The 22365-nt window shown below is 39.7% G+C and overlaps 1 protein-coding gene and 2 long non-coding RNA genes across 3 annotated transcripts; all 3 read right to left on the bottom strand.

Moving 5' to 3' along the window:
* Positions 1 to 13091: 13091 nt before the first annotated feature.
* On the bottom strand, positions 13092 to 14238 carry LOC140351456 (uncharacterized). The gene is made up of 3 exons (XR_011925362.1): positions 13926 to 14238; positions 13734 to 13850; positions 13092 to 13314 (listed from the first exon to the last, which is right to left on the bottom strand). It is a non-coding gene; the product is annotated as an uncharacterized lncRNA (long non-coding RNA).
* Positions 14239 to 16824: 2586 nt separating this feature from the next.
* On the bottom strand, positions 16825 to 19542 carry LOC140351577 (uncharacterized). The gene is made up of 4 exons (XR_011925374.1): positions 19491 to 19542; positions 19354 to 19420; positions 17030 to 17073; positions 16825 to 16954 (listed from the first exon to the last, which is right to left on the bottom strand). It is a non-coding gene; the product is annotated as an uncharacterized lncRNA (long non-coding RNA).
* Positions 19543 to 20092: 550 nt separating this feature from the next.
* On the bottom strand, positions 20093 to 22148 carry LOC140351435 (uncharacterized). The gene is made up of 5 exons (XM_072437272.1): positions 21858 to 22148; positions 21666 to 21782; positions 21049 to 21144; positions 20354 to 20440; positions 20093 to 20235 (listed from the first exon to the last, which is right to left on the bottom strand). The coding sequence occupies exons 1-5, from the start codon at positions 21970 to 21972 to the stop codon at positions 20093 to 20095; spliced, it is 558 nt and encodes a 185-aa protein (XP_072293373.1). The 5' UTR covers positions 21973 to 22148.
* Positions 22149 to 22365: the final 217 nt, after the last annotated feature.

Genomic DNA, 22365 nt, shown 5'->3' on the forward strand with positions numbered 1-22365 from the left:
TTGGTCAGTTTGTACTTGACCTTCCTTGTGTTATGTTGCGATGAGTGAGCGCTATTGTCTAATAAGAACATTAGTTATTAGTATTAACAAATACACTGTGGCCCTCCGAGTGGTTCATAGTTCGTTATGGTATTTAACTTGGTATTCAACAAATAGATGTTCAACAAAATGATGTTTTAGGTACATTTATTTTGGTATGAAAACAATTTGACCATAATTGTTTTTCATAGACAATATTCTATTGAGTAATTAAGTACACTACTGTATTAATTAACTGGCTTTAGTCAATTTCTTGTGGCACAGTTTCATCTCATCATCATTTTATGGCATTACAACCTCAACATTTTACTCTTACTTTAGCCGGCTGGACCACATTAAAATGCAACAGAATACACGAAAAAGGTCTGAAAAGTGTATTAATTTAAACTGCTAATGTGGCTGCAGAACCTTAACGCCCACAAATACGCTCAAAAACATATCTGGGAGGTGTGTTATTTGTACAGGGAGTAGAGGTGATGTCAGCGGAATACCAAGTTGCATTGTGGGATTTAAGTTATCAATATTTGAGATTGTGAGGTGCTGAGAATAAACTAACCAAGATGGCAAACGGATGCCCTGGTGTTTTGGTGCACTTTGTTTGCGTTGAAGAAAGTTCCCATGTAAATTGTTCCCTGACAATGGCAATAAAACTGATTCTGATGACGTGGTGAGGGGCCCCCAAAACATTTTTCGCTTAGGGCCCCCTGAAGGCCCTGCTTATGTGTCTTTTAGTTCAGAGGATTTGAGGATATCAGAATTTTCATGTTGATTTGATCCATGGTGTTATGTTGAATATCTGAGACAGAAAAGTAGAATAATGTGTAATTTATTTAATCAACTTTCATTACAACATAAAAACATATATATATATATATATATATATATATATATATATATATATATATATATATATATATATATATATATGTATATATATATATATATTTTATTGGAGGCTTGTTAATGACATGTAACAATTATATGAAGAACCCCAAATTAATCAAATTCGTAAAGATGATCTGTGAACAACTGCATTTCAGATTGATTCCCACATCTTACATTTAGTTCCATTTTGGATCCTTCAGGCCTAAAATCTGCCTGGAAAAAACATGTAACATATTCACTCATGTAGATTCTTGTAATATCTATAAAATGTCCACTTGTTGTAGCAGATGCCAAAAGTGTGGAATATATAGTGAATATATAGAATTTACAATAGAATAATACAATAATTTACAAATAAGTCAGAAGGTACACTTGGTTACATAATAATACTTTTCATACAGTGCTGAGGTGGATGTTCTCCAGTGGGAATTCAGTTTGAGTATTGGAATAGACATCACTTGGTTCTTTCTAAAAATAAAAATAAAATAAAAAAGGGAAAAAAATAAGATGATAAAAATCAGCCTTTGATTAAATAATGACAAAATTGCAGTAATAAAATAACTCCTGTTAAAACATGTTAAATCTAAGTTTATCACAGTTGTTTCTCTGTCAATGCACTTTTTCTATTATAAAAATTCTCGTTAATGCTCTTTTCTAATTACCCCCAACTTCTCCAGCTTCTCGTAGAGGGAAACACAACTAGAGCAAACTGAGTATAGGACAGAGATTTTGTCGTTCATTGACATTTATCCTAAAACATATTTATATTCCAGGACATTGAGCCTGTATTGTGCTTGACTCACACAGATAAACTCTTACCAAAGAAGTGTACGTTGTCTCCACATCGTCATAATCAACTTCTATTTCAATCTCCCCTGTTTCTTCTGTCCTTGAACCTGCAGCAAATGGATTAGTTTTAGATGAATTAGGGCCAAAAGAAAATATTAAACATTTACCTGGGTCACTGCCTCGTGAGTTTTAATAGCTATTTAGAAACATGTTACAGGTAATTAATTAATTTAAAAAAACATAGAGTATGTTAAATGTGTTTTTTGAGGCAGTGTCCACAGTCCACTACTTACTCTCTGATGATACGTTTGTCTAAAGAAAGAAAACAGTTCTTGACATCAGCACTAGGACAGGGGACATGTCTGGGACAGTGGAGACAGAATATTTCACCTTTATTCCATTTTGAGCAGAAGAAAACCAGAGTAGTCAGGACACTTCCCATCACGAGAGCACAGGCAGAGGACACCACTGACCACAGCACGAGCTCTGATACTAACAAAAGAAACATGACAGTTTGTGCAATATAAATGTTTTAGGTCAACTTTATTTGTATTATACTGTGTAATATTTGACAAACGACAACATTTTGGTTCATTTAAAGGTCCCATAAAGTAAATGTGCTATGGATCCAAAAAACAAACAAACAGTAATCTTTATTTGTCACCTGAATAGCAGCCTGTGGTCTTCACTGGGTCTGATGGAGCTGTGGTCACATGGAGCAGTTTCACTTTGGTTGTGTCAACTACAGGAAAATAGAGAATAAAACATGAAACAAAAAGTAATTAAATAAACCGTGTAATCATAACCCATGGCACATTTTAAGTGGTGAGGATGAAAACAGATCATCTAAAAACTGTTACCAGTCTCTGAGTCACTTCCTGTTTCCTGTTTTGGGTCTGTGGTCTTCACTGGGTCTGATGGAGCTGTGGTCACATGGAGCTGGTTTGGATAATATTTACTCATGAAAGCCGCAAAATAACACAGTTTCTGTAGTGAAAATACAACAAACTGTGAACACTTTAGAGTCAGGATTTGAGACTGACCTGACAGTTCGTGTTGTTCACTGCGAAGAGAGAGAGAGCTGTGTCTGTTTCCTAAAGTGTAGTCACAGCTGACCACTTTTCTCTGAACGTTATGGAAATGGGTCACAAAATCTGTTTTAGAAACATAAAACTGGCAGAACAATCTTTTTCCATTTGTCCTTGAGTTAATAGTTAAAAATGGCTGTGTGGATTCTCCAAAATACAAGTTACATTTGGATCCAGCAGGTGAACAGGTAATAATAACTTCTTTATCAAAGGGCTGAAGAGTGATCTCTGGTTTCATACCTGAAACAAAAGCATCATCAAAGCATGAATATTTACTTATGGAGGTGAATAAGTTATGTTCATGTGACATCCAAACATTTTTGAATCCTAAAAAGTTTAAAATGAACAGAACAGGTCTGAATTCTATGTCAGAATTTTAAATGTTGCAGATGTTTTTACGTTAATTATGTCTACAATTACTGGATCTCTCCACATGAGACAAAAACTGACACAAAGTGCAACGTCTTCTCTGTCAGTATAAATAAAGAAAGGTGCAATTATTTTTTTAGTGTTTATAACAGCTTTTCACAAATCTCTGAGCCCAGAGCAACCTTTGCTGTCACAGTAAAGCTCACATTAGCATACTTATGTGGGCTCATTTTGAGCCAAAAAGAGGATTTTACAATATATCTGTACTGAACATATTTTACTTTATTACATGTAAACAATCAGGTTCAGGCCAAGTTACGGTCAGATCTGTGAAGCGGCGCTCTAACAGAGCAAGAACGGATGTTTTTCAAGGTATTTTTGAACAATAAAACATCCATAATAAAATACATGATGATGATGATTTATATGTTTAAACAGTGGAAAATTCCAAGCAGAGCAATACCTGAAAAAAGTTACACTGTACATAAGCATAACATCCTATTTATTCATTATTACCCTCCAAATGCTGTGTTGCCATGTTTTTTTTCTAACCGATTGTACAAATAGATAATATGCAAGAATATATAATGGCTGTTGAATCTTTTTCTCACTCATGCAGCAGAGGTCCAGCCATGACAGAAAGAGAAGTGTGACAATGAATGCTGTTGTTTGGAAGGCTAAAGTCATGTGATGAATATTTTCTACCATATTTGACCAAGATGAAGCTGAAATGAAGCTGTTTGAGGATCCTGGTGGAGCACATGATTTGATTATAGTCTTCCAGGCCAAATTGTGCCGTTAAAGTGTGTTATAACCTCTGCTGCTGTCAAAACAACACCTTATTATCATTACAATATTGTAATAATATTGTAATGTTTGTACATGAGCCATGCAGTTATTTTAAATTATTTCTAATGCCGGTGTGATGTGTAAACTGCAGTAGTCAGATAACACCTGCTTTTTCATCTTGCTAAATGTTCAGACAGGTGTATTCCCTGTAGTATTTTAAATCCAACAGTACCCGATAAACAATATAATTTGCATTTTCCCTGCCTCAAATTCTGCGCGTTGGGGCTGAATTGGCTCCTACTCATTAAGTCCTAAGATCACAATTTGCATTGCAGCCTGCGAGAGACACAAATGTCAACGGCACCTTCTTTTTGCTCCACATAAGCATGTGCTTACCCCTATTACAAATGCTGAGGAAATATGGCCCTAAGTGAACATGAATCCTGATAACATTGAAATTGTGACTTTTTTGGGCAAATCGCCCACCACTAAATGCTGTAAATAATCATAATTCATCCATTCCTTTGGTCAGCTGCCATTCTGTGCTCATGGCATCTCTGGGAAAATATCAGTTACAAACATGTGTTCCCACCTAAGTGCTGTAGGGCAAACATGTCACTGTCACACACATTTTCAATGATTACATGATTTGGATTGAGCAGATTATGTCTATTTATTGTTTATTATGATGTCTGTTTATTTCTTAAACACTTTTGTGATTTTTGTAATTTTTGTGATTTGAACGGCCTTGTGTATGAAATAAGCTTGTCTTGCCTATCATCACTATGCAGATTTTGTCACTAATTTGAATGATCTGCCTAAGTAAATTTCCCTTTTACATAGTTTGTAACAGTTTAAATGAACCAGGTCTGTGTCGCTGATAAGAACTGGGTTCCCTGACAGAGTAGGAGCTGGAAGAACTGTGTGTCAAAAGAAGAAGAAATATGTCACAATGAATCAGTCTTGTTCATTATAGGAAATGAAGAGCTTACTTTGTGCTTCAGCCACAAAATGGACACCTGTGGAGTAAATACTATGTTAGTGTATTTCAAATTCAAACAAGTGAAGACATTCTGAATTGACACTGTTTAATACACTTTTTATCTTGATAGACCTTAATGATCCTGTCCGGATCACCTTGATCAGCAGTTTCTAGTTTTGTTTTTGTTTTTGCTATTTCTTCTATTTAGAATACAGTATACAATGTTGCATTTATGACCAACAAGAGTAAAAAACACATTTAGTAGTTTGCAAGATCCAGACAATAAAAAATACAATAAAGGATCAAACGATCAAATTAAGTGTTCAAATGAGAAGTTTTAACTCACTCATGAAAACGATGAGCAAACGTCCGGCCATGATGCAGGTGACTTCAGACAGTGTCAGACTGAACTCAGCTCTTGTTTGAAGATGGAGGAAGTGAGCGCGACCACAGCAGTCACAGAGACTTTAATAAATCACTCTTACTTAGAATGTTAAAGGTGTAGGGGAAAGTTTCCACTGTGTAACATAGACATAGACATCTGTTATCAGATTGTCTCTATGGAGATGTTGTTGCATTGTCTGAATTGTTCCACAGTATGGCATTAAACATATCAATCTTGCATTTATTCAGATTAAGCTTGTCTTGGAATAACCTAAAAACTGTATATGGCAAAAATGAAAGGTGCACTATATAATGTTTTCTGGTTAGGGTGCCACTACCTGCTTGTCTCCATGGAACTCTCATTGTGATACATGAATTTATAGATTTGGTTGTTTTAGTCTAAAATCACAAAAAGTCTAAAAACATGAAGACTGTGCGCGGTCACCTCGCAAATGTGACCCGCCACCCTTAAAACCGCCACAAGTCGGCCTTGACAAAACTGAGAAAAAGACTAAATACCTTTTTTTTTTTTTTAAATGTGTGATTTTCGTTTTTTTGCAGAATGTGCAATTTGAAGTTATGAGAGAGTAGTCCAGGCAAAGTAGCATTTTACGACAGACTAATTGTAAAAAAAAATTTTTTTGCATAAATAATTTCTCTGAGGTGTCCAGAACAACATACTAAAAGTCCAAAGAAATTCTAGTTGAGGAAATATGTTAAATTTTCATCAATCCCATATGTGTGCCAATAAGGCGAGGCAACAATACACCCCATCCATCCATCTATTTTCTACCGCTTTATCCGGGGCCGGGTCGCGGGGGCAGCAGTCTGAGCAGGGACTCCCAGACTTCCTCCTCCCCAGAAACTTCCTCCAACTCCTCCGGGGGGATCCCGAGGCGTTCCCAGGCCAGCCGAGAGACATAGTCTCTCCAGCGTGTCCTGGGTCTTCCCCGGGGCCTCTTCCCGGTGGGACATGCCTGAAACACCTCCCGAGGGAGGCGCCCAGGAGGCATCCGGAACAGATGCCCGAGCCACCTCAGCTGGCTCCTCTCGACGTGGAGGAGCAGCGGCTCTACTCCGAGCTCCCCCCGTGTGGCCGAGCTCCTCACCTTATCTCTAAGGGAGCGCCCAGCCACACAGCGGAGGAAACTCATTTCGACCGCTTGTATCCGCGATCTTGTTCTTTCGGTCATTACCCAAAGCTCATGACCATAGGTGAGGGTAGGAACGTAGACCGACCGGTAAATAGAGAGCTTTGCCTTTCGGCTCAGCTCCCTCTTTACCACAACGGTCCGATGCAGCGACTGCATCACTGCAGCCGCTGCACCGATCCGCCTTTCGATCTCACGCTCCATCCTTCCCTCACTCGTGAACAAGACCCCGAGATACTTGAACTCCTCCACTTGGGGCAAGGACTCCCCACCCACCTGGAGAGGGCAAGCCACCTTTTTCCGGCTGAGAACAATGGCCTTGGATTTGGAGGTGCTGATTCTCATCCCAGCCGCTTCACACTCGGCTGCAAACCGTCCCAGTGCATGTTGCAGGTCCGGGTTTGATGGAGCCATCAGGACAACATCGTCTGCAAACAGCAGAGATGAGATCCTGTGGTCCCCAAACCGGACATCCTCCGACCCCTGACTGCGCCTAGAAATTCTGTCCATAAAAATTATGAACAGAACCGGTGACAAAGGGCAGCCCTGGCGGAGTCCAACATGCACTGGGAACAGGTCTGACTTACTGCCGGCAATGCGGACACAGCTCCTGCTCCGGTCATACAGGGACCGGACAGCCCTGAGCAAAGGGCCTCGGACCCCGTACTCCCGGAGGACACCCCGAGGGACACGGTCGAAAGCCTTCTCCAGATCCACAAAGCACATGTGGACTGGTTGGGCAAACTCCCATGAACCCTCGAGCACCCGATGGAGGGTATAGAGCTGGTCCAGTGTTCCACCTCCGGGACGAAAACCACTCTGCTCCTCCTGAATCCGAGGTTCGACTATCGGTCGGATTCTCCTCTCCAGTACCTTGAAATAGACCTTACCCGGGAGGATGAGGAGTGTGATCCCTCTGTAGTTGGAACACACCCTCCGGTCCCCCTTCTTGAACAGAGGGACCACCACCCCGGTCTGCCAGTCCAGAGGCATGGTCCCCGACCGCCACGCGATGTTGCAGAGACGTGTCAACCAAGACAGTCCTACAACATCCAGATACTTTAGGTACTCAGGGTGGATCTCATCCACCCCCGGAGCCCTGCCACCGAGGAGTTTGCGAACAACCTCAGTGACTTCAGCTTGGGTGATGGATGAGCCAGCCTCCGAGTCCCCGGTCTCTACTTCCTCTTCGGAAGACGTGACTGAGGGATTAAGGAGATCCTCAAAGTATTCCTTCCACCGTCCGACGACATCCCCAGTCGAGGTCAGCAGGCCTCCACCCGCACCGTAAATGGTGTTGGTGAGACACTGCTTCCCCCTTCTGAGGCGCCGGACGGTTTGCCAGAATTTCTTTGGTGCCGACCGATAGTCCTCCTCCATGGCCTCCCCGAACTCCTCCCAGGCCCGGGTTTTTGCCTCTGAGACAGCACGAGCCGCGGCTCGCTTGGCCTGCCGATACCTGTCGATGACCTCCGGAGACCCACAAGCCAGAGTGGCCTGATAGGCCTCCTTCTTCAGTCTGACGGCATCCCTTACTTCCGGTGTCCACCACCGGGTTCGGGGGTTGCCGCCACGATAGGCACCGGAGACCTTGCGACCACAGCTCCGAGCAGCCGCATCAACAATGGAGGCGGAGAACATGGTCCACTCGGACTCAATGTCCCCAACCTCCCCCGGGACATGGGAGAAGCTCTCCCGGAGGTGCGAGTTGAATACCCTACTGACAGAGGGCTCCACAAGACGTTCCCAACAGACCCTCACAATGCGCTTGGGTCTGCCAAGTCTGTCCGGCTTCCTCCTTCGCCAGCGGATCCAACTCACCACCAGGTGGTGATCGGTTGACAACTCTGCCCCTCTCTTCACCCGAGTGTCCAAGACACACGGCCGGAGGTCAGATGACATGACAACAAAGTCGATCATTGACCTCCGGCCTAGGGTGTCCTGGTGCCATGTGCACTGATGAACACCCTTGTGCTTGAACATGGTGTTCGTTATGGACAATCTGTGGCTAGCACAGAAGTCCAATAACTGAACACCGCTCGGGTTCAGATCGGGGAAGCCGTTCTTCCCGATCACCCCTCTCCAGGTGGCACTGTCATTACCCACGTGGGCGTTGAAGTCCCCCAGTAGAACAACGGAGTCCCCGGTCGGTGCACTGTCCAGTACTCCTCCCAAGGACTCCAAGAAGGCCAGGTACTCTGCACTGCTGTTCGGCCCGTAGGTCGCCACAACAGTGAGAGACCTGTCCCCCACCCGAAGGCTGTTCACTGGGGTGAACTCCAACACGTGGCGGCTGAGCTGAGGGGCTATAAGCAAGCCCACACCAGCCCGCCGCCTCTCCCCGCGGGCAACACCAGAGAAGTGGAGCGTCCAGCCCCTCTCGAGGAGATGGGTTCCAGAGCCCAAACTGTGCGTGGAGGTGAGGCCGACTATATCTAGTCGGTATCGCTCAACCTCCCGCACAAGCTCAAGCTCTTTCCCCCCCAGCGAGGTGACATTCCATCTCCCCAGAGTTAGTCTCTATGTCTGGAGATCTGGTCGCCGAGAACCCTGCCGTCGACTGCCGCCCAGATCTCTCCGCACCGGCCCCTTATGGATCCTCCTGCGGGTGGTGGGCCCACGGGAGGGCGGCCCACGTCGCTCCTTCGGGCTGTGCCCGGCCGGGCCCCGAAGGGTAAGACCTGGCCACCAGGCGCTCCCCATCGAGCACCCATCCCAGGCCTGGCTCCAGGATGAGGCCCCGGTGACGCCGATCTGGGCGACGTAAATGGCCTTGTTTTTGTTGTCATCATAAGAGGCTTCTGAACCGATCTTTGTCTGACCCGTCACCTAGGACCTGTTTGCCTTGGGAGACCCTACCAGGGGCTTGAAGCCCCCGACAACATAGCTCCCGGGATCATTCGGGCACTCAAACCCCTCCACCACGTTAAGGTGTCGGTTCAAGGAGAGGCCCAAAATACACCCCAATGGGGCAATTTTTTTCCTTTACTCCTATCAAAATGAAACTTTACACAATGAAAGTACCCATGAAAAGTAAATTTTTTTGTATTACAAGTTTCTTTAAAAATACATTTGAATATGCACATGAGCTCCACACTTATTGAATATGTCCTAATTTGCATAGGCAGAAACACTATGCATACTATGACAAATACATCGGCCCAATCTTCATCCAATCATCTACTGCCCATGGGTGATGGTAATGCTGCTTTTGTACTGGTCTCTAACCTGAAAACTGCCTGGCTTTGTAGCACCTGCCAGGAGTATAACCCTGTATAATCACTGAGAACCCTCCTCTGCACAACATTGCTAATGGTGACAGCCCAGCAGGGAGTCAATGTTTTAACTGGCCAATCAACTATTGGCCAGTTAAAATAAATCATCAAATGTGATCCAGACAGCAGTGTAGATACAAACCTTTGCTATACTTTACAAATAAAATGTTTGTACCTTTTTATTCTGTAACAGCACAAAGATAGAAAATCAACATTCAAAAGAAGTTGAATGTGATTGAACCTTACACCAAATTAATCTTTGAAATTGTTTTTGTTCATGAAATACTCAAAATTGGGGCGAGTGTTTGGTGACTTCAGGGTGCTTTGAGTGCACTGACCGAGCTGCTTTTCTGTTATAATGCACTAGCGTAGTGGCTGAGGCCAAAACAGCCGAAGGAACAACATCAAAAAACGCTCACTGAAATCATATTTGTACTGTAGAAAGTGCATCCAATTGCACCGCAAGATTTAACCACCTTGGGTCCAGGATGACTCCAATATTAGCCAAAATCTGCGATCTTTCTGGCGTGTTTACATGCTACTAGTAGCAGGCTAGCAGCAGAGCAGGCTAGTAGCAGAGAGGCTAAATACATTATGCACGTAAACACGCCCGAAAGATTGCAGATTTTGGATAATATTGGAGTCATTCTGGACCCAAGACGGGTAAATCTTGCTGTGCAATCGGATGCACCAATTGTCAGGAAACAACAGACGGAGTTTCTTTCCACAGAATCCCAAAAAAGCACCATTGGACTGTTTGTTATACATTTGAATACATTTTTAGTGAAAAATAACCAGACATATTATAATTACAATCAACGCTTATGCCATTTGTTTGATTTAAAATTACTTGTTTTGTCACTTTGGCAGAAGGAACAGTTGGGAGCAGTAAAGGATAGATTAGTAAGGATAACTATTACTTTTACATTTTCAGTTAAATAGAGAATGTACATTTTAACTTATATCACTGTCATATTTGTCGTTTTGCTTATTTTTGGTCAGTTTGTACTATGTTGTGATGAGTGAGCGCTATTGTCTAATAAGAACATTAGTTATTAGTATTAACAAATACACTGTGGCCCTCCAGTGGTTCATAGTTCGTTATGGTATTTAACTTGGTATTCAACAAATAGATGTTCAACAAAATGATGTTTTAGGTACATTTATTTTGGTATGAAAACAATTTGACCATAATTGTTTTTCATAGACAATATTCTATTGAGTAATTAAGTACACTACTGTATTAATTAACTGGCTTTAGTCAATTTCTTGTGGCACAGTTTCATCTCATCATCATTTTATGGCATTACAACCTCAACATTTTACTCTTACTTTAGCCGGCTGGACCACATTAAAATGCAACAGAATACACGAAAAAGGTCTGAAAAGTGTATTAATTTAAACTGCTAATGTGGCTGCAGAACCTTAACGCCCACAAATACGCTCAAAAACATATCTGGGAGGTGTGTTATTTGTACAGGGAGTAGAGGTGATGTCAGCGGAATACCAAGTTGCATTGTGGGATTTAAGTTATCAATATTTGAGATTGTGAGGTGCTGAGAATAAACTAACCAAGATGGCAAACGGATGCCCTGGTGTTTTGGTGCGCTTTGTTTGCGTTGAAGAAAGTTCCCATGTAAATTGTTCCCTGACAATGGCAATAAAACTGATTCTGATGAAGTGGTGAGGGGCCCCCAAAACATTTTTCGCTTAGGGCCCCCTGAAGGCCCTGCTTATGTGTCTTTTAGTTCAGAGGATTTGAGGATATCAGAATTTTCATGTTGATTTGATCCATGGTGTTATGTTGAATATCTGAGACAGAAAAGTAGAATAATGTGTAATTTATTTAATCAACTTTCATTACAACATAAAAACATATATATATTTTATTGGAGGCTTGTTAATGACATGTAACAATTATATGAAGAACCCCAAATTAATCAAATTCGTAAAGATGATCTGTGAACAACTGCATTTCAGATTGATTCCCACATCTTACATTTAGTTCCATTTTGGATCCTTCAGGCCTAAAATCTGTCTGGAAAAAACATGTAACATATTCACTCATGTAGATTCTTGTAATATCTATAAAATGTCCACTTGTTGTAGCAGATGCCAAAAGTGTGGAATATATAGTGAATATATAGAATTTACAATAGAATAATACAATAATTTACAAATAAGTCAGAAGGTACACTTGGTTACATAATAATACTTTTCATACAGTGCTGAGGTGGATGTTCTCCAGTGGGAATTCAGTTTGAGTATTGGAATAGACATCACTTGGTTCTTTCTAAAAATAAAAATAAAATAAAAAAGGGAAAAAAATAAGATGATAAAAATCAGCCTTTGATTAAATAATGACAAAATTGCAGTAATAAAATAACTCCTGTTAAAACATGTTAAATCTAAGTTTATCACAGTTGTTTCTCTGTCAATGCACTTTTTCTATTATAAAAATTCTCGTTAATGCTCTTTTCTAATTACCCCCAACTTCTCCAGCTTCTCGTAGAGGGAAACACAACTAGAGCAAACTGAGTATAGGACAGAGATTTTGTCGTTCATCGACATTTATCCTAAAACATATTTATATTCCAGGACATTGAGCCTGTATTGTGCTTGACTCACACAGATAAACTCTTACCAAAGAAGTGTACGTTGTCTCCACATCGTCATAATCAACTTCTATTTCAATCTCCCCTGTTTCTTCTGTCCTTGAACCTGCAGCAAATGGATTAGTTTTAGATGAATTAGGGCCAAAAGAAAATATTAAACATTTACCTGGGTCACTGCCTCGTGAGTTTTAATAGCTATTTAATAAACATTTTACAGGTAATTCATTAATCTAAAAAAAACATAGACTGTGTTAAATGTGTATTTTGAGGCAGTGTCCACAGTCCACTACTTACTCTCTGATGATACGTTTGTCTAAAGAAAGAAAACAGTTCTTGACATCAGCACTAGGACAGGGGACATGTCTGGGACAGTGGAGACAGAATATTTCACCTTTATTCCATTTTGAGCAGAAGAAAACCAGAGTAGTCAGGACACTTCCCATCACGAGAGCACAGGCAGAGGACACCACTGACCACAGCACGAGCTCTGATACTAACAAAAGAAACATGACAGTTTGTGCAATATAAATGTTTTAGGTCAACTTTATTTGTATTATACTGTGTAATATATGACAAACGACAACATTTTGGTTCATTTAAAGGTCCCATAAAGTAAATGTGCTATGGATCCAAAAAACAAACAAACAGTAATCTTTATTTGTCACCTGAATAGCAGCCTGTGGTCTTCACTGGGTCTGATGGAGCTGTGGTCACATGGAGCAGTTTCACTTTGGTTGTGTCAACTACAGGAAAATAGAGAATAAAAAATGAAATAAACAGTAATTAAATAAACCGTGTAATCATAACCCATGGCACATTTTAAGTGGTGAGGATGAAAACAGATCATCTAAAAACTGTTACCAGTCTCTGAGTCACTTCCTGTTTCCTGTTTTGGGTCTGTGGTCTTCACTGGGTCTGATGGAGCTGTGGTCACTTTTGTCCTTTCACCTGCAAGAGAAAAGACAAACACAAACATATTAATCACATGCGGCTGGGGCACTTTTCTCTCGTTTTATCTTAAAGATGCACTATGTAACATTTCTGGTAAGGCAGAAAACATAATCTATGTTATATTAATTACACCACAGGTGTTTTCCTCCTAAAATATACTGATATGGCTTATGGTCAGCAGTGTTCTTGTGACTGGAGTCACCTTTCCACAGATCTGACCTGTAACTTGGTCTGGAGGTGTCTCTCGCTTGTCTCCATGGAGATATATAAGTATAATGCCATACTGTGGGACATTCCAGACCAAGTGATAAAATGTCATGGAGACAAACCACCAGGAAAGTTCCAGAGTGCACCTTTAATCAAAGACGTGTATTTTACCTGGTGTAAATGTAAATGCTTTTTATCTAAACTGTTACTTGGATCGACGGCTTCAGAGTCACTTCCTGTTTCATGTTTTTGGTCTGTGGTCTTCACTGGGTCTGATGGAGCTGTGGTCACATGGAGCTGGTTTGGATAATATTTACTCATGAAAACTGCAAAATAACACAGTTTCTGTAGTGAAAATACAACAAACTGTGAACACTTTAGAGTCAGGATTTGAGACTGACCTGACAGTTCGTATTGTTCACTGCGAGGAGAGAGAGAGCTGTGTCTGTTTCCTAAAGTGTAGTCACAGCTGACCACTTTTCTCTGAACGTTATGGAAATTGGTCATAAAATCCATCTCGGGGACATAAAACTGGCAGAACAATCTTTTTGCATTTCTCCTTGAGTTAACAGTTAAAAATGGCTGTGTGGATTCTCCAAAATACAAGTTACATTTGGATCCAGCAGCAGAAAAAGACGAGGAGCAGGTAATAATAATGTCTTTATCAAAGGACTGAAGACTAATCTCTGGTTTCATACCTGAAACAAAAGCATCATCAAAACATGAATATTTACTTATGGAGTTGAATAAGTAAATAATGTTCATGTGACTTCAAAACATTCTTGAATCCTAAAAAGTTTAAAATGAACAGAACAGGTCTGAATTCTATGTCAGAATGTTTAATGTTGCAGATGTTTTTACGTTAATTATGTCTACAATTACTGGGTCTATCCACATGAGACAAAAACTGATACAAAGTGCAACGTCTTCACTGTCAGTATAAATAAAGAAAGGTGCAATTATTTTTTTCCCATTAGGCTGAGCAAAATAATATGTCTGTTTGCCGTAACCCGACCGACCCAGTGTGAAACTAGCCGACTGAAATTTTTTTATCAGCATTTTGTTGAAAAAACGTCAAATTCTTTTAATTTTCAATTATTTCGCCGACTCACCGACCGGACGTCCCTAAACCACCGTGTCGAATATATTTATCACGCTTATCATCCTGTCTTTCATCTTTATAGCAAAGATAACGCACTGAGCAACGCATGTGCGTCTTCATTGTCACTCCCCCACATATGTCTGTAACGAAACTAATGATTAATGGCGACATATTGCCTTTAAAAAATCAATATTACTCAAACATGAATGATTCACTCTAAATATAAGTGAGTTAATGGTGAGGGGAACTATTATAACAAGTAATAATATAACATAGTTGAAAACTCCTAAAAGTTGACCTCCTTTACATGTTGTTGGTCTGAGAAACGAGTCAGATCAAAAATAAACCAAATGACTGTGAATAAAGTTTAGTAAACAAGAGGCTCACCTTGTTCTTTGGTCAAAGAGAAGACATCTGCAGAGGAAAAAGTAGGTTCACTTTAAACATTTGAATCAAGATCAATACAGAGGAGAAAGGGTTTATCTCTGCTTCTGTCTCGAGGCAGAAACAGAAGTGAGGCGGTCAGTCGTTTCATCAAACACACACCACATGCACTCAAAGACAAGAAGAGTGAAGAGTGAAGACCCAGTGACACACCAGTAATCAGTGGTCAGAAGAGGATCGGACCCTCAAAACTCTCTAACCACTGAGCCAACAAACCAGATGTGTTTCAAGTGATTCGGATAAATGTTCAAATAAATCTTTATAATAACAGTTTTAATATTGCTGCATACAATATATATATAGTATAAACAAACAAATGAAGTACTCACTCATGAGCAGGATGAGCAGCAGATACTCAGCCATGATGGACATCAGCGCTCCAGTGTGTGTTTCTCCAAGTGGCTGCAATGAAATGACCTTTAATGGATGAATAAAGTTCAGACACTAACACCACACGCCTCTGCATTTAGAAGAGCTCTAAAACCACAGTAACACATGAAACTTTACCACGGCAAAAAGAGCAAGCATAAAGTTGAGTGACAAAAATTCTATTCACACCTCGACCACAGGTTAATACCAAGTAAAAACTCAAGGCAAACAGACTATAAAGATGTGTTTTCTCCTGTTCTCACGACAGGAAGCTGCAGAAGAAGACTTCTGACACTTCTCAGGATCTAAATTTACTTTTCTGAACTTAGATGTTTGTGTATAAATTGTAATGTATTTTGTCTATAGTGTAAAAACACATATTCTAGTAACATTACAAGCAAAAAGCATTCACACACTACAGGCTGTGACTTTCCCCTATTGGCAGGTTCAAATAAAACATCAAATGTGATCCAGACAGCAGTGTAGATACAAACCTTTGCTATACTTTACAAATAAAATGTTTGTACCTTTTTATTCTGTAACAGCACAAAGATAGAAAATCAACATTCAAAAGAAGTTGAATGTGATTGAACTTACACCAAATTTATCTTTGAAATAGTTTTTGTTCATGAAATACTCAAAATTGGGGCGAGTGTTTGGTGACTTCAGGGTGCTTTGAGTGCACTGACCGAGCTGCTTTTCTGAGGGATGTAGTGACAGTGATGAAATATGTGGGACTGTCTCTGCATCTATATATTTGTGTTGATGAAGTTTTTCCAACTAAAACCGTGTCATCTTTATCTAACAAACCCTGGAACATTAAAGCTTGACCAAAGTGTCAGATACAACCTGATGGGGACGAAATGTTAAAATAAAATGTTACTGTATCCTTTCATATTCACAGAACACTAATAATTCTCACAAAAACACAACAAAAAACACTTTATTGTCATATATTTCTAAATCCTTACAAATATAATACACAAATGCATATTTACATTAATTTAAACATTCATTGGTCTTTTATCAGTGCTACATGGTCTCTTGCAGCATGTGCTCGTCAGAATACAATTTTGTTACTTTTATTCTTTTAAAAGCTAATTCATTGATTTAGACAAAATTATCTTCACGTTTTATGTTCACTTTGAGTTATATCTTGCTTTGAACTAAGGTAGCAATGGTTTATTCCAATTTAGACCTGTTTTAGCCCAAATTAAGACTTGTAATAATCCTCTTTTAGACCTGTTTTAGCTCCAGTGATACTCGGAAGGACAAACATGTATGAATTACTACTTTGTTTGAAATACAGTATTCCATAGATCACAAACTATATTCAATCAAAACGACAGCAACACTAAAAAACCCCAAAAAGTGCTACAAGTCTCCAGTCCTTCCTCACAGTAAAAGTGTCCTCAGTGTTCAGTGGAGCTGGTTTGCAGAGCTGTAGAGAACGTTCTCCACAGATCCTGAGGTCGATTCATCCTGGACGGTGCAGTACAGGTGACACGTCTCACTCTGAAACAAAAAACAACAACAACAATCACACTATTTACTGTTTATAAAAAGTCCAAATGTCCAAAAACTCCTCACCTCATTCACATCTTTGCTTCGGTTTCCCATGACCGCTGCAGAAGCTGTCGAAATGACCAAATTCATCATACAATATTATGTTTTTGTACATTAAAACAAAGCTGTGTTCATTTAAAACAGTGTTACAACCACTCCAAGTACATGAGATGTTTAAGTTTGAGTAAGATTTTTTTTTACTACATCTTTATTGATGTATTGAATTAACTAGATATAGAAAATCATAATGTCAAAGTCAAGTAGAACCTCACACAGGTAAGAACACAACAGCAGTGTAAATGTCTGGTACAAACATATACTGTGTTGGATTTATATATTTTATCTTACTAATGTATCATGTATTTTGCTTAACATGTAATGTATATTATGCTTGAACATTTAGTTTCTCCCCCGTATTCCACCGAGGTTAAAGATATGGATGGTTTAAACTTCTTATTTCTTGTAACGTTGAATTTCTTCTCCAAGATTTAGATCTATCATACTGCTTCAGAGTATGGCCCAGCTCAAATGGACAAAAAGAGATGTGATTTTATTGCAGGTTTGTGGGGCCAATCCCAAAGAAACAATTTCTGGATTTCTAGTTTAGATATTTCTATCAGAACTGTAAATCTCCCATAGAGTTACAGGCCCTTTCCCACCATTTGAGATTGTATATTTGGAGAAGGACTGTCTGCAGACGAGGGGCGGTGCCACGACTGGAGCTCCAACACTGCTTCTGGTTAGGCTTAATTTTTGATAATTGACTCTTAAAGGTGCCATAACATGCTTTTTTTCACGTTTCGTAGTCTATCCGAAGTGTATAATTGATAATAATAAGGGTTGTGCAACACCCATAACATAATAGTTATAGAAATATCACCCAGACCTTGGACCCCCTCACCAACCCGGAAATGCAGACGGCTCGGTTTGATATTCGCCCCCACCCTTGTGAAGAGCGATCTGGCTCCCCCGCCCAACCCGTGACATAGTCTCAGAGAGCGCGTGTGTGCCCCGCCCACCCGTGACATAGCCCCACAGCTGTGTGCTCCGCGCTGCGCCGCTCCTGCCGCGCCAGTGAGTGAGAAACGATAGAACTTCAGATCAACACTACTTTGAGCCTAAATAAATCTGGTGTTTATTCTACAGCGTGCGCAGAACAGATATCTCTCTCTCTCTCTCTCTCTCTCTCTCTCTCTCTCTCTATATATATATATATATATATATATATATATATATATATAAAAGTCTTATGCCCATCGCGCTCTTATTTCCTGGTTTTTCGGTATCGGATAGAACTTCTCTCCGTTTATTTTCCCGGTTGCTGCATCAACTGCCACATAAACCTCCACCATTGTGATAATAGTAAAGAGTGCGATATCATTAATGAAGTTTTGGGCCTCTTTGAACCGTGTTTCGTCGTAAATCGAAGCAGAAAAACTCCGGAATGGGCTTGTAGAGAGACACGAGCAGCGCGGAGCCGGGGGGAAGTGGGCGGGAGGCGGCAGGTGGGAGGCGGGAGGGGAGGGGGTGGAGAGGGGGGATGATGACGCGTGCTTGCCCTTATGACGCGGTCTTGCCCCACCGCCCATCAGTTTGGAGATTCGAGGAAAGGAGATAGTCTGTAATATAACTAAACACTGCGGGAATCAATCAAAAAACACTCTGGGTACATATATGAAGCACAAATAGCAATGTAAGAAGGTTAAAAGCTCTGAAAAGTCGATTTTGCATGTTATGGGACCTTTAATCAAAACCCTAACCTTATCAAACTGATGATGATGAAAAAAGTGTGCATTTAAAAATATATATTTTTTTTTTGCCCCCAACTGCAGCTTCAGTACCTTTACTTTAGCATTTCATGTTTCATAATTTAAAAAAAAATTGCCTCTGGATTTCTATTGGCTGCAGAGGGAATTGCAATTTAAGAGAAACATATTTCGATGCATTTCAAGCTGGTCTCTCACTTCCGGGTCTCAGCACACAGTTGTACTGATTGTGATTAGACAGGATTAATTCACAGAGCGAGTCTAGAGATGATTTATGAACTTACAAAACAGTAGAAAAGATTCTCAGAAAAATATTCAAAGATCAAGACAATTAGATTGTTTTCGACCCTCGGAAAAGAAAAACAATTTTAATCAGGATTCCTCAAACTAGCTGCTAAAAGCAACTCCAGGTATGTTTTTGATGAGGGAACAAAAGTAGAACATGGTTAAAAGCTCAAAAAAGTTAATTTAGCATAATATGTGTCTTTTAACTTTTCCCAAAACAAAATATTTAAATTTCTATAACAATGGAGTCGTGTTGCCACAGCTTGAAACAATGAATATGCAGTTTATGAAATTCACCTCTGGAGCTGTCGGCGCTGGGCACTGAGGTGATCACACTGTAGCTTTTATCATCGTCTGCAACGAGCTTCAGGATAAGATAAAATCAATAAATGAGGATAAACAGGAAACACAGTAGGTTAAAGAAGAACAATAACCACCATGTGGCCACTGCGTTTGATTGGCTGATTCTGTGTGTTCACATACTCTGAAACAGACAACACTTTAGATTCAACACATAATATAGATCATTTAGGTGTAATATTTGAACATACCAACAGTCTTGCATCGCGAGCTTTGATAACGAGAAAAGAACACTGTTAAAACCTTTTTAAAACTACAAATACAATTTACAACTTAAAAAAGAGTAATATTTTGTGATGGGTGTTTTATTGTGTTTTGATTTTTTTTTTTTTAAAGAGAAGAACTTCTTACCTTTTTTGGCTCTGGGTTTCTTTAAATGGAAAATAATAAATTCCATTCAGAAAATATTTGAAATTGCTTTTATTTTTAATTTACAGCAGTCTTTCTTACCATTTCTCGCTTTTATGCAGAAAAAAGCTAACACCAAAATTACCACAAGAACTCCACATATTGTGCATATCATCACCCACATCCACAGTTTGGATTTTCCTGAAATAAAAAAAAGAAATACAAAATTTGATATGAAAGTTTGAATAGATTTTGAGGGTTAAACTGACAAAATATCACATAAATCCAGCAGCTTTGTAACTATTATTATCATGGCCAATGCTATAAATTAGGATTTACAGTATTTACAAACTGGAGATAAACTTATTGTTATATTACTGTTACAATATTTAGCTGGATTTGAACCTGTGGTCTTCACTGGGTCTGATGGAGCTGTGGTCACATGGAGCAGTTTCACTTTGGTTGTGTCAACTACAGGAAAATAGAGAATAAAAAATGAAATAAACAGTAATTAAAGAAACCGTGTAATCATCACCCATGGCACATTTTAAGTGGTGAGGATGAAAACAGATCATCTAAAAACCGTTACCAGTCTCTGAGTCACTTCCTGTTTCATGTTGAGGGTCTGTGGTCTTCACTGGGTCTGATGGAGCTGTGGTCACTTTTGTCCTTTCACCTGCAAGAGAAAAGACAAACACAAACATATTAATCACATGGGGCTGGGGCACTTTGCTCGTGTCAGTTGCAAGAAAAGAAAACATTTGTTTTATCTTAAAGATTCACTATGTAAAATTTCAAACATATGTATGTTACATTAACTACATCACAGGTGTTTTCATTCCTAAAATATACTGATATAAGATAAGATAATCCTTTATTGTCCCACATGGGGAAATTTCATTGATGCAACGCAGGTAGATACAGAGGAAAAGAACAGATCACTTAAAGGAAGTTTGAAAAACACTCAGTAGAAGATAATAATAAATAAATTAATACATAAATACCATTGCAATATGATATGGTACAAAGATATGGCTTATGGTCAGCAGTGTTATTGTGACTGGAGTCACCTTTCCACAGATATGACCTGTAACTTGGCCTGGAGGTGTCACTTGCTCGTCTCCATGGAGATGGATAAGCATAATGCCATACTGTGGAACATCCCAGACTAAGAGATAAAATGTCATGGAGACAAACCACCAGGAAAGTTCCAGAGTGCACCTTTAATCAAAGATGTGTATTTAACCTGGTGTAAATGTAAATGCTTTTTATCTAAACTGTTACTTGGATCGACGGCTTCAGAATCACTTCCTGTTTCATGTTTTTGGTCTGTGGTCTTCACGGGGTCTGATGGAGCTGTGGTCACTTTTGTCCTTTCAACTACAAGAGAAAAGGAACGCAATTATTTTAAACAATTTCACAAACAAACAATTCTGAACTAAAATTTAAAAGCTAAGCTAAGACGAGGTAAGTCTAACAAGACTCAAAAAGAGAATAAACCCTCATTTCTGATCTCTTATGATCCACATGCCTTTTATGATTCTTCTTCTTGATATTACAGGTTGTATTTCTTTATTGTTGTTTCAAACTGTTTGCATTTTATTACTATTGTTATTTTTATTTGTAAAGTGCTTTGTTAGTCCTGTTCTATAAAATATAACTCTATAAGTAACATTTACTTTTAAAAACAGTTTTACCTGAATCTTATTGTTACCTGGTCTGACGGCTCCAGAGTCACTTCCTGTTTCCTGTTTTGGGTCTGGGGTCTTCACTGGGTCTGATGGAGCTGTGGTCACATGGGTCTGGGACTCTTTGGTTGTGTCAACTGCTTAAATATTTTTTTGAGAAAACTTTGACAAATACATTTAATGTGAAGTGAATGCTTTCATTAAAACTGTTACCTGGTCTGACGGCTTCAGAGTCACTTCCTGTTTCCTGTTTTGGGTCTGGGGTCTTCACTGGGTCTGATGGAGCTGTGGTCACATGGAGCTGGTTTGGATAATATTTACTCATGAAAACTGCAAAATAACACAGTTTCTGTAGTGAAAATACAACAAACTGTGAACACTTCAGAGTCAGGATTTGAGACTGACCTGACAGTTCGTATTGTTCACTGCGAAGAGAGAGAGAGCTGGGTCTGTTTCCTAAAGTGTAGTCACAGCTGACCACTTTTCTCTGAACGTTATGGAAATTGGTCATAAAATCCATCTCGGGGACATAAAACTGGCAGAACAATCTTTTTGCATTTCTCCTTGAGTTAACAGTTAAAAATGGCTGTGTGGATTCTCCAAAATACAAGATACATTTGGATCCAGCAGCAGAAAAAGACGAGGAGCAGACAATAGTAATGTGTTTATCAAAGGGCTGAAGACTAATCTCTGGTTTCATACCTGAAACAAAAGCATCATCAAAACATGAATATTTACTTATGGAGGTGAATAAGTTATGTTCATGTGACTTCAAAACATTCTTGAATCCTAAAAAGTTTAAAATGAGCAGAACATGTCTGAATTCTATGTCAGAATTTTAAATGTTGCAGATGTTTTTACCTTAATTATGTCTACAATTACTGGATCTATAAGGTTAGGGTTAGGGTCAGTG

Source organism: Eucyclogobius newberryi, unplaced genomic scaffold (assembly GCF_026437365.1).
Source record: "Eucyclogobius newberryi isolate DKJ021-1_F unplaced genomic scaffold, fEucNew1.0.hap1 SCAF_8, whole genome shotgun sequence".
NCBI lineage: Eukaryota > Metazoa > Chordata > Actinopteri > Gobiiformes > Gobiidae > Eucyclogobius > Eucyclogobius newberryi.

What these genes read in the sequence shown, in the direction of transcription:
- LOC140351435 (XM_072437272.1), bottom strand. Translation starts at nt 21,972, where the DNA reads ATGGATTTTATGACCAATTTCCATAACGTTCAGAGAAAAGTGGTCAGC. An exon ending in CTCTGAAGCCGTCAGACCAG is followed by an intron (nt 21,145 to 21,665) that starts GTAACAGTTTTA and finishes TTTCTCTTGTAG; the next exon opens with TTGAAAGGACAAAAGTGACC. An exon ending in AGGAAGTGACTCAGAGACTG is followed by an intron (nt 20,236 to 20,353) that starts GTAACGGTTTTT and finishes ATTTTCCTGTAG; the next exon opens with TTGACACAACCAAAGTGAAA.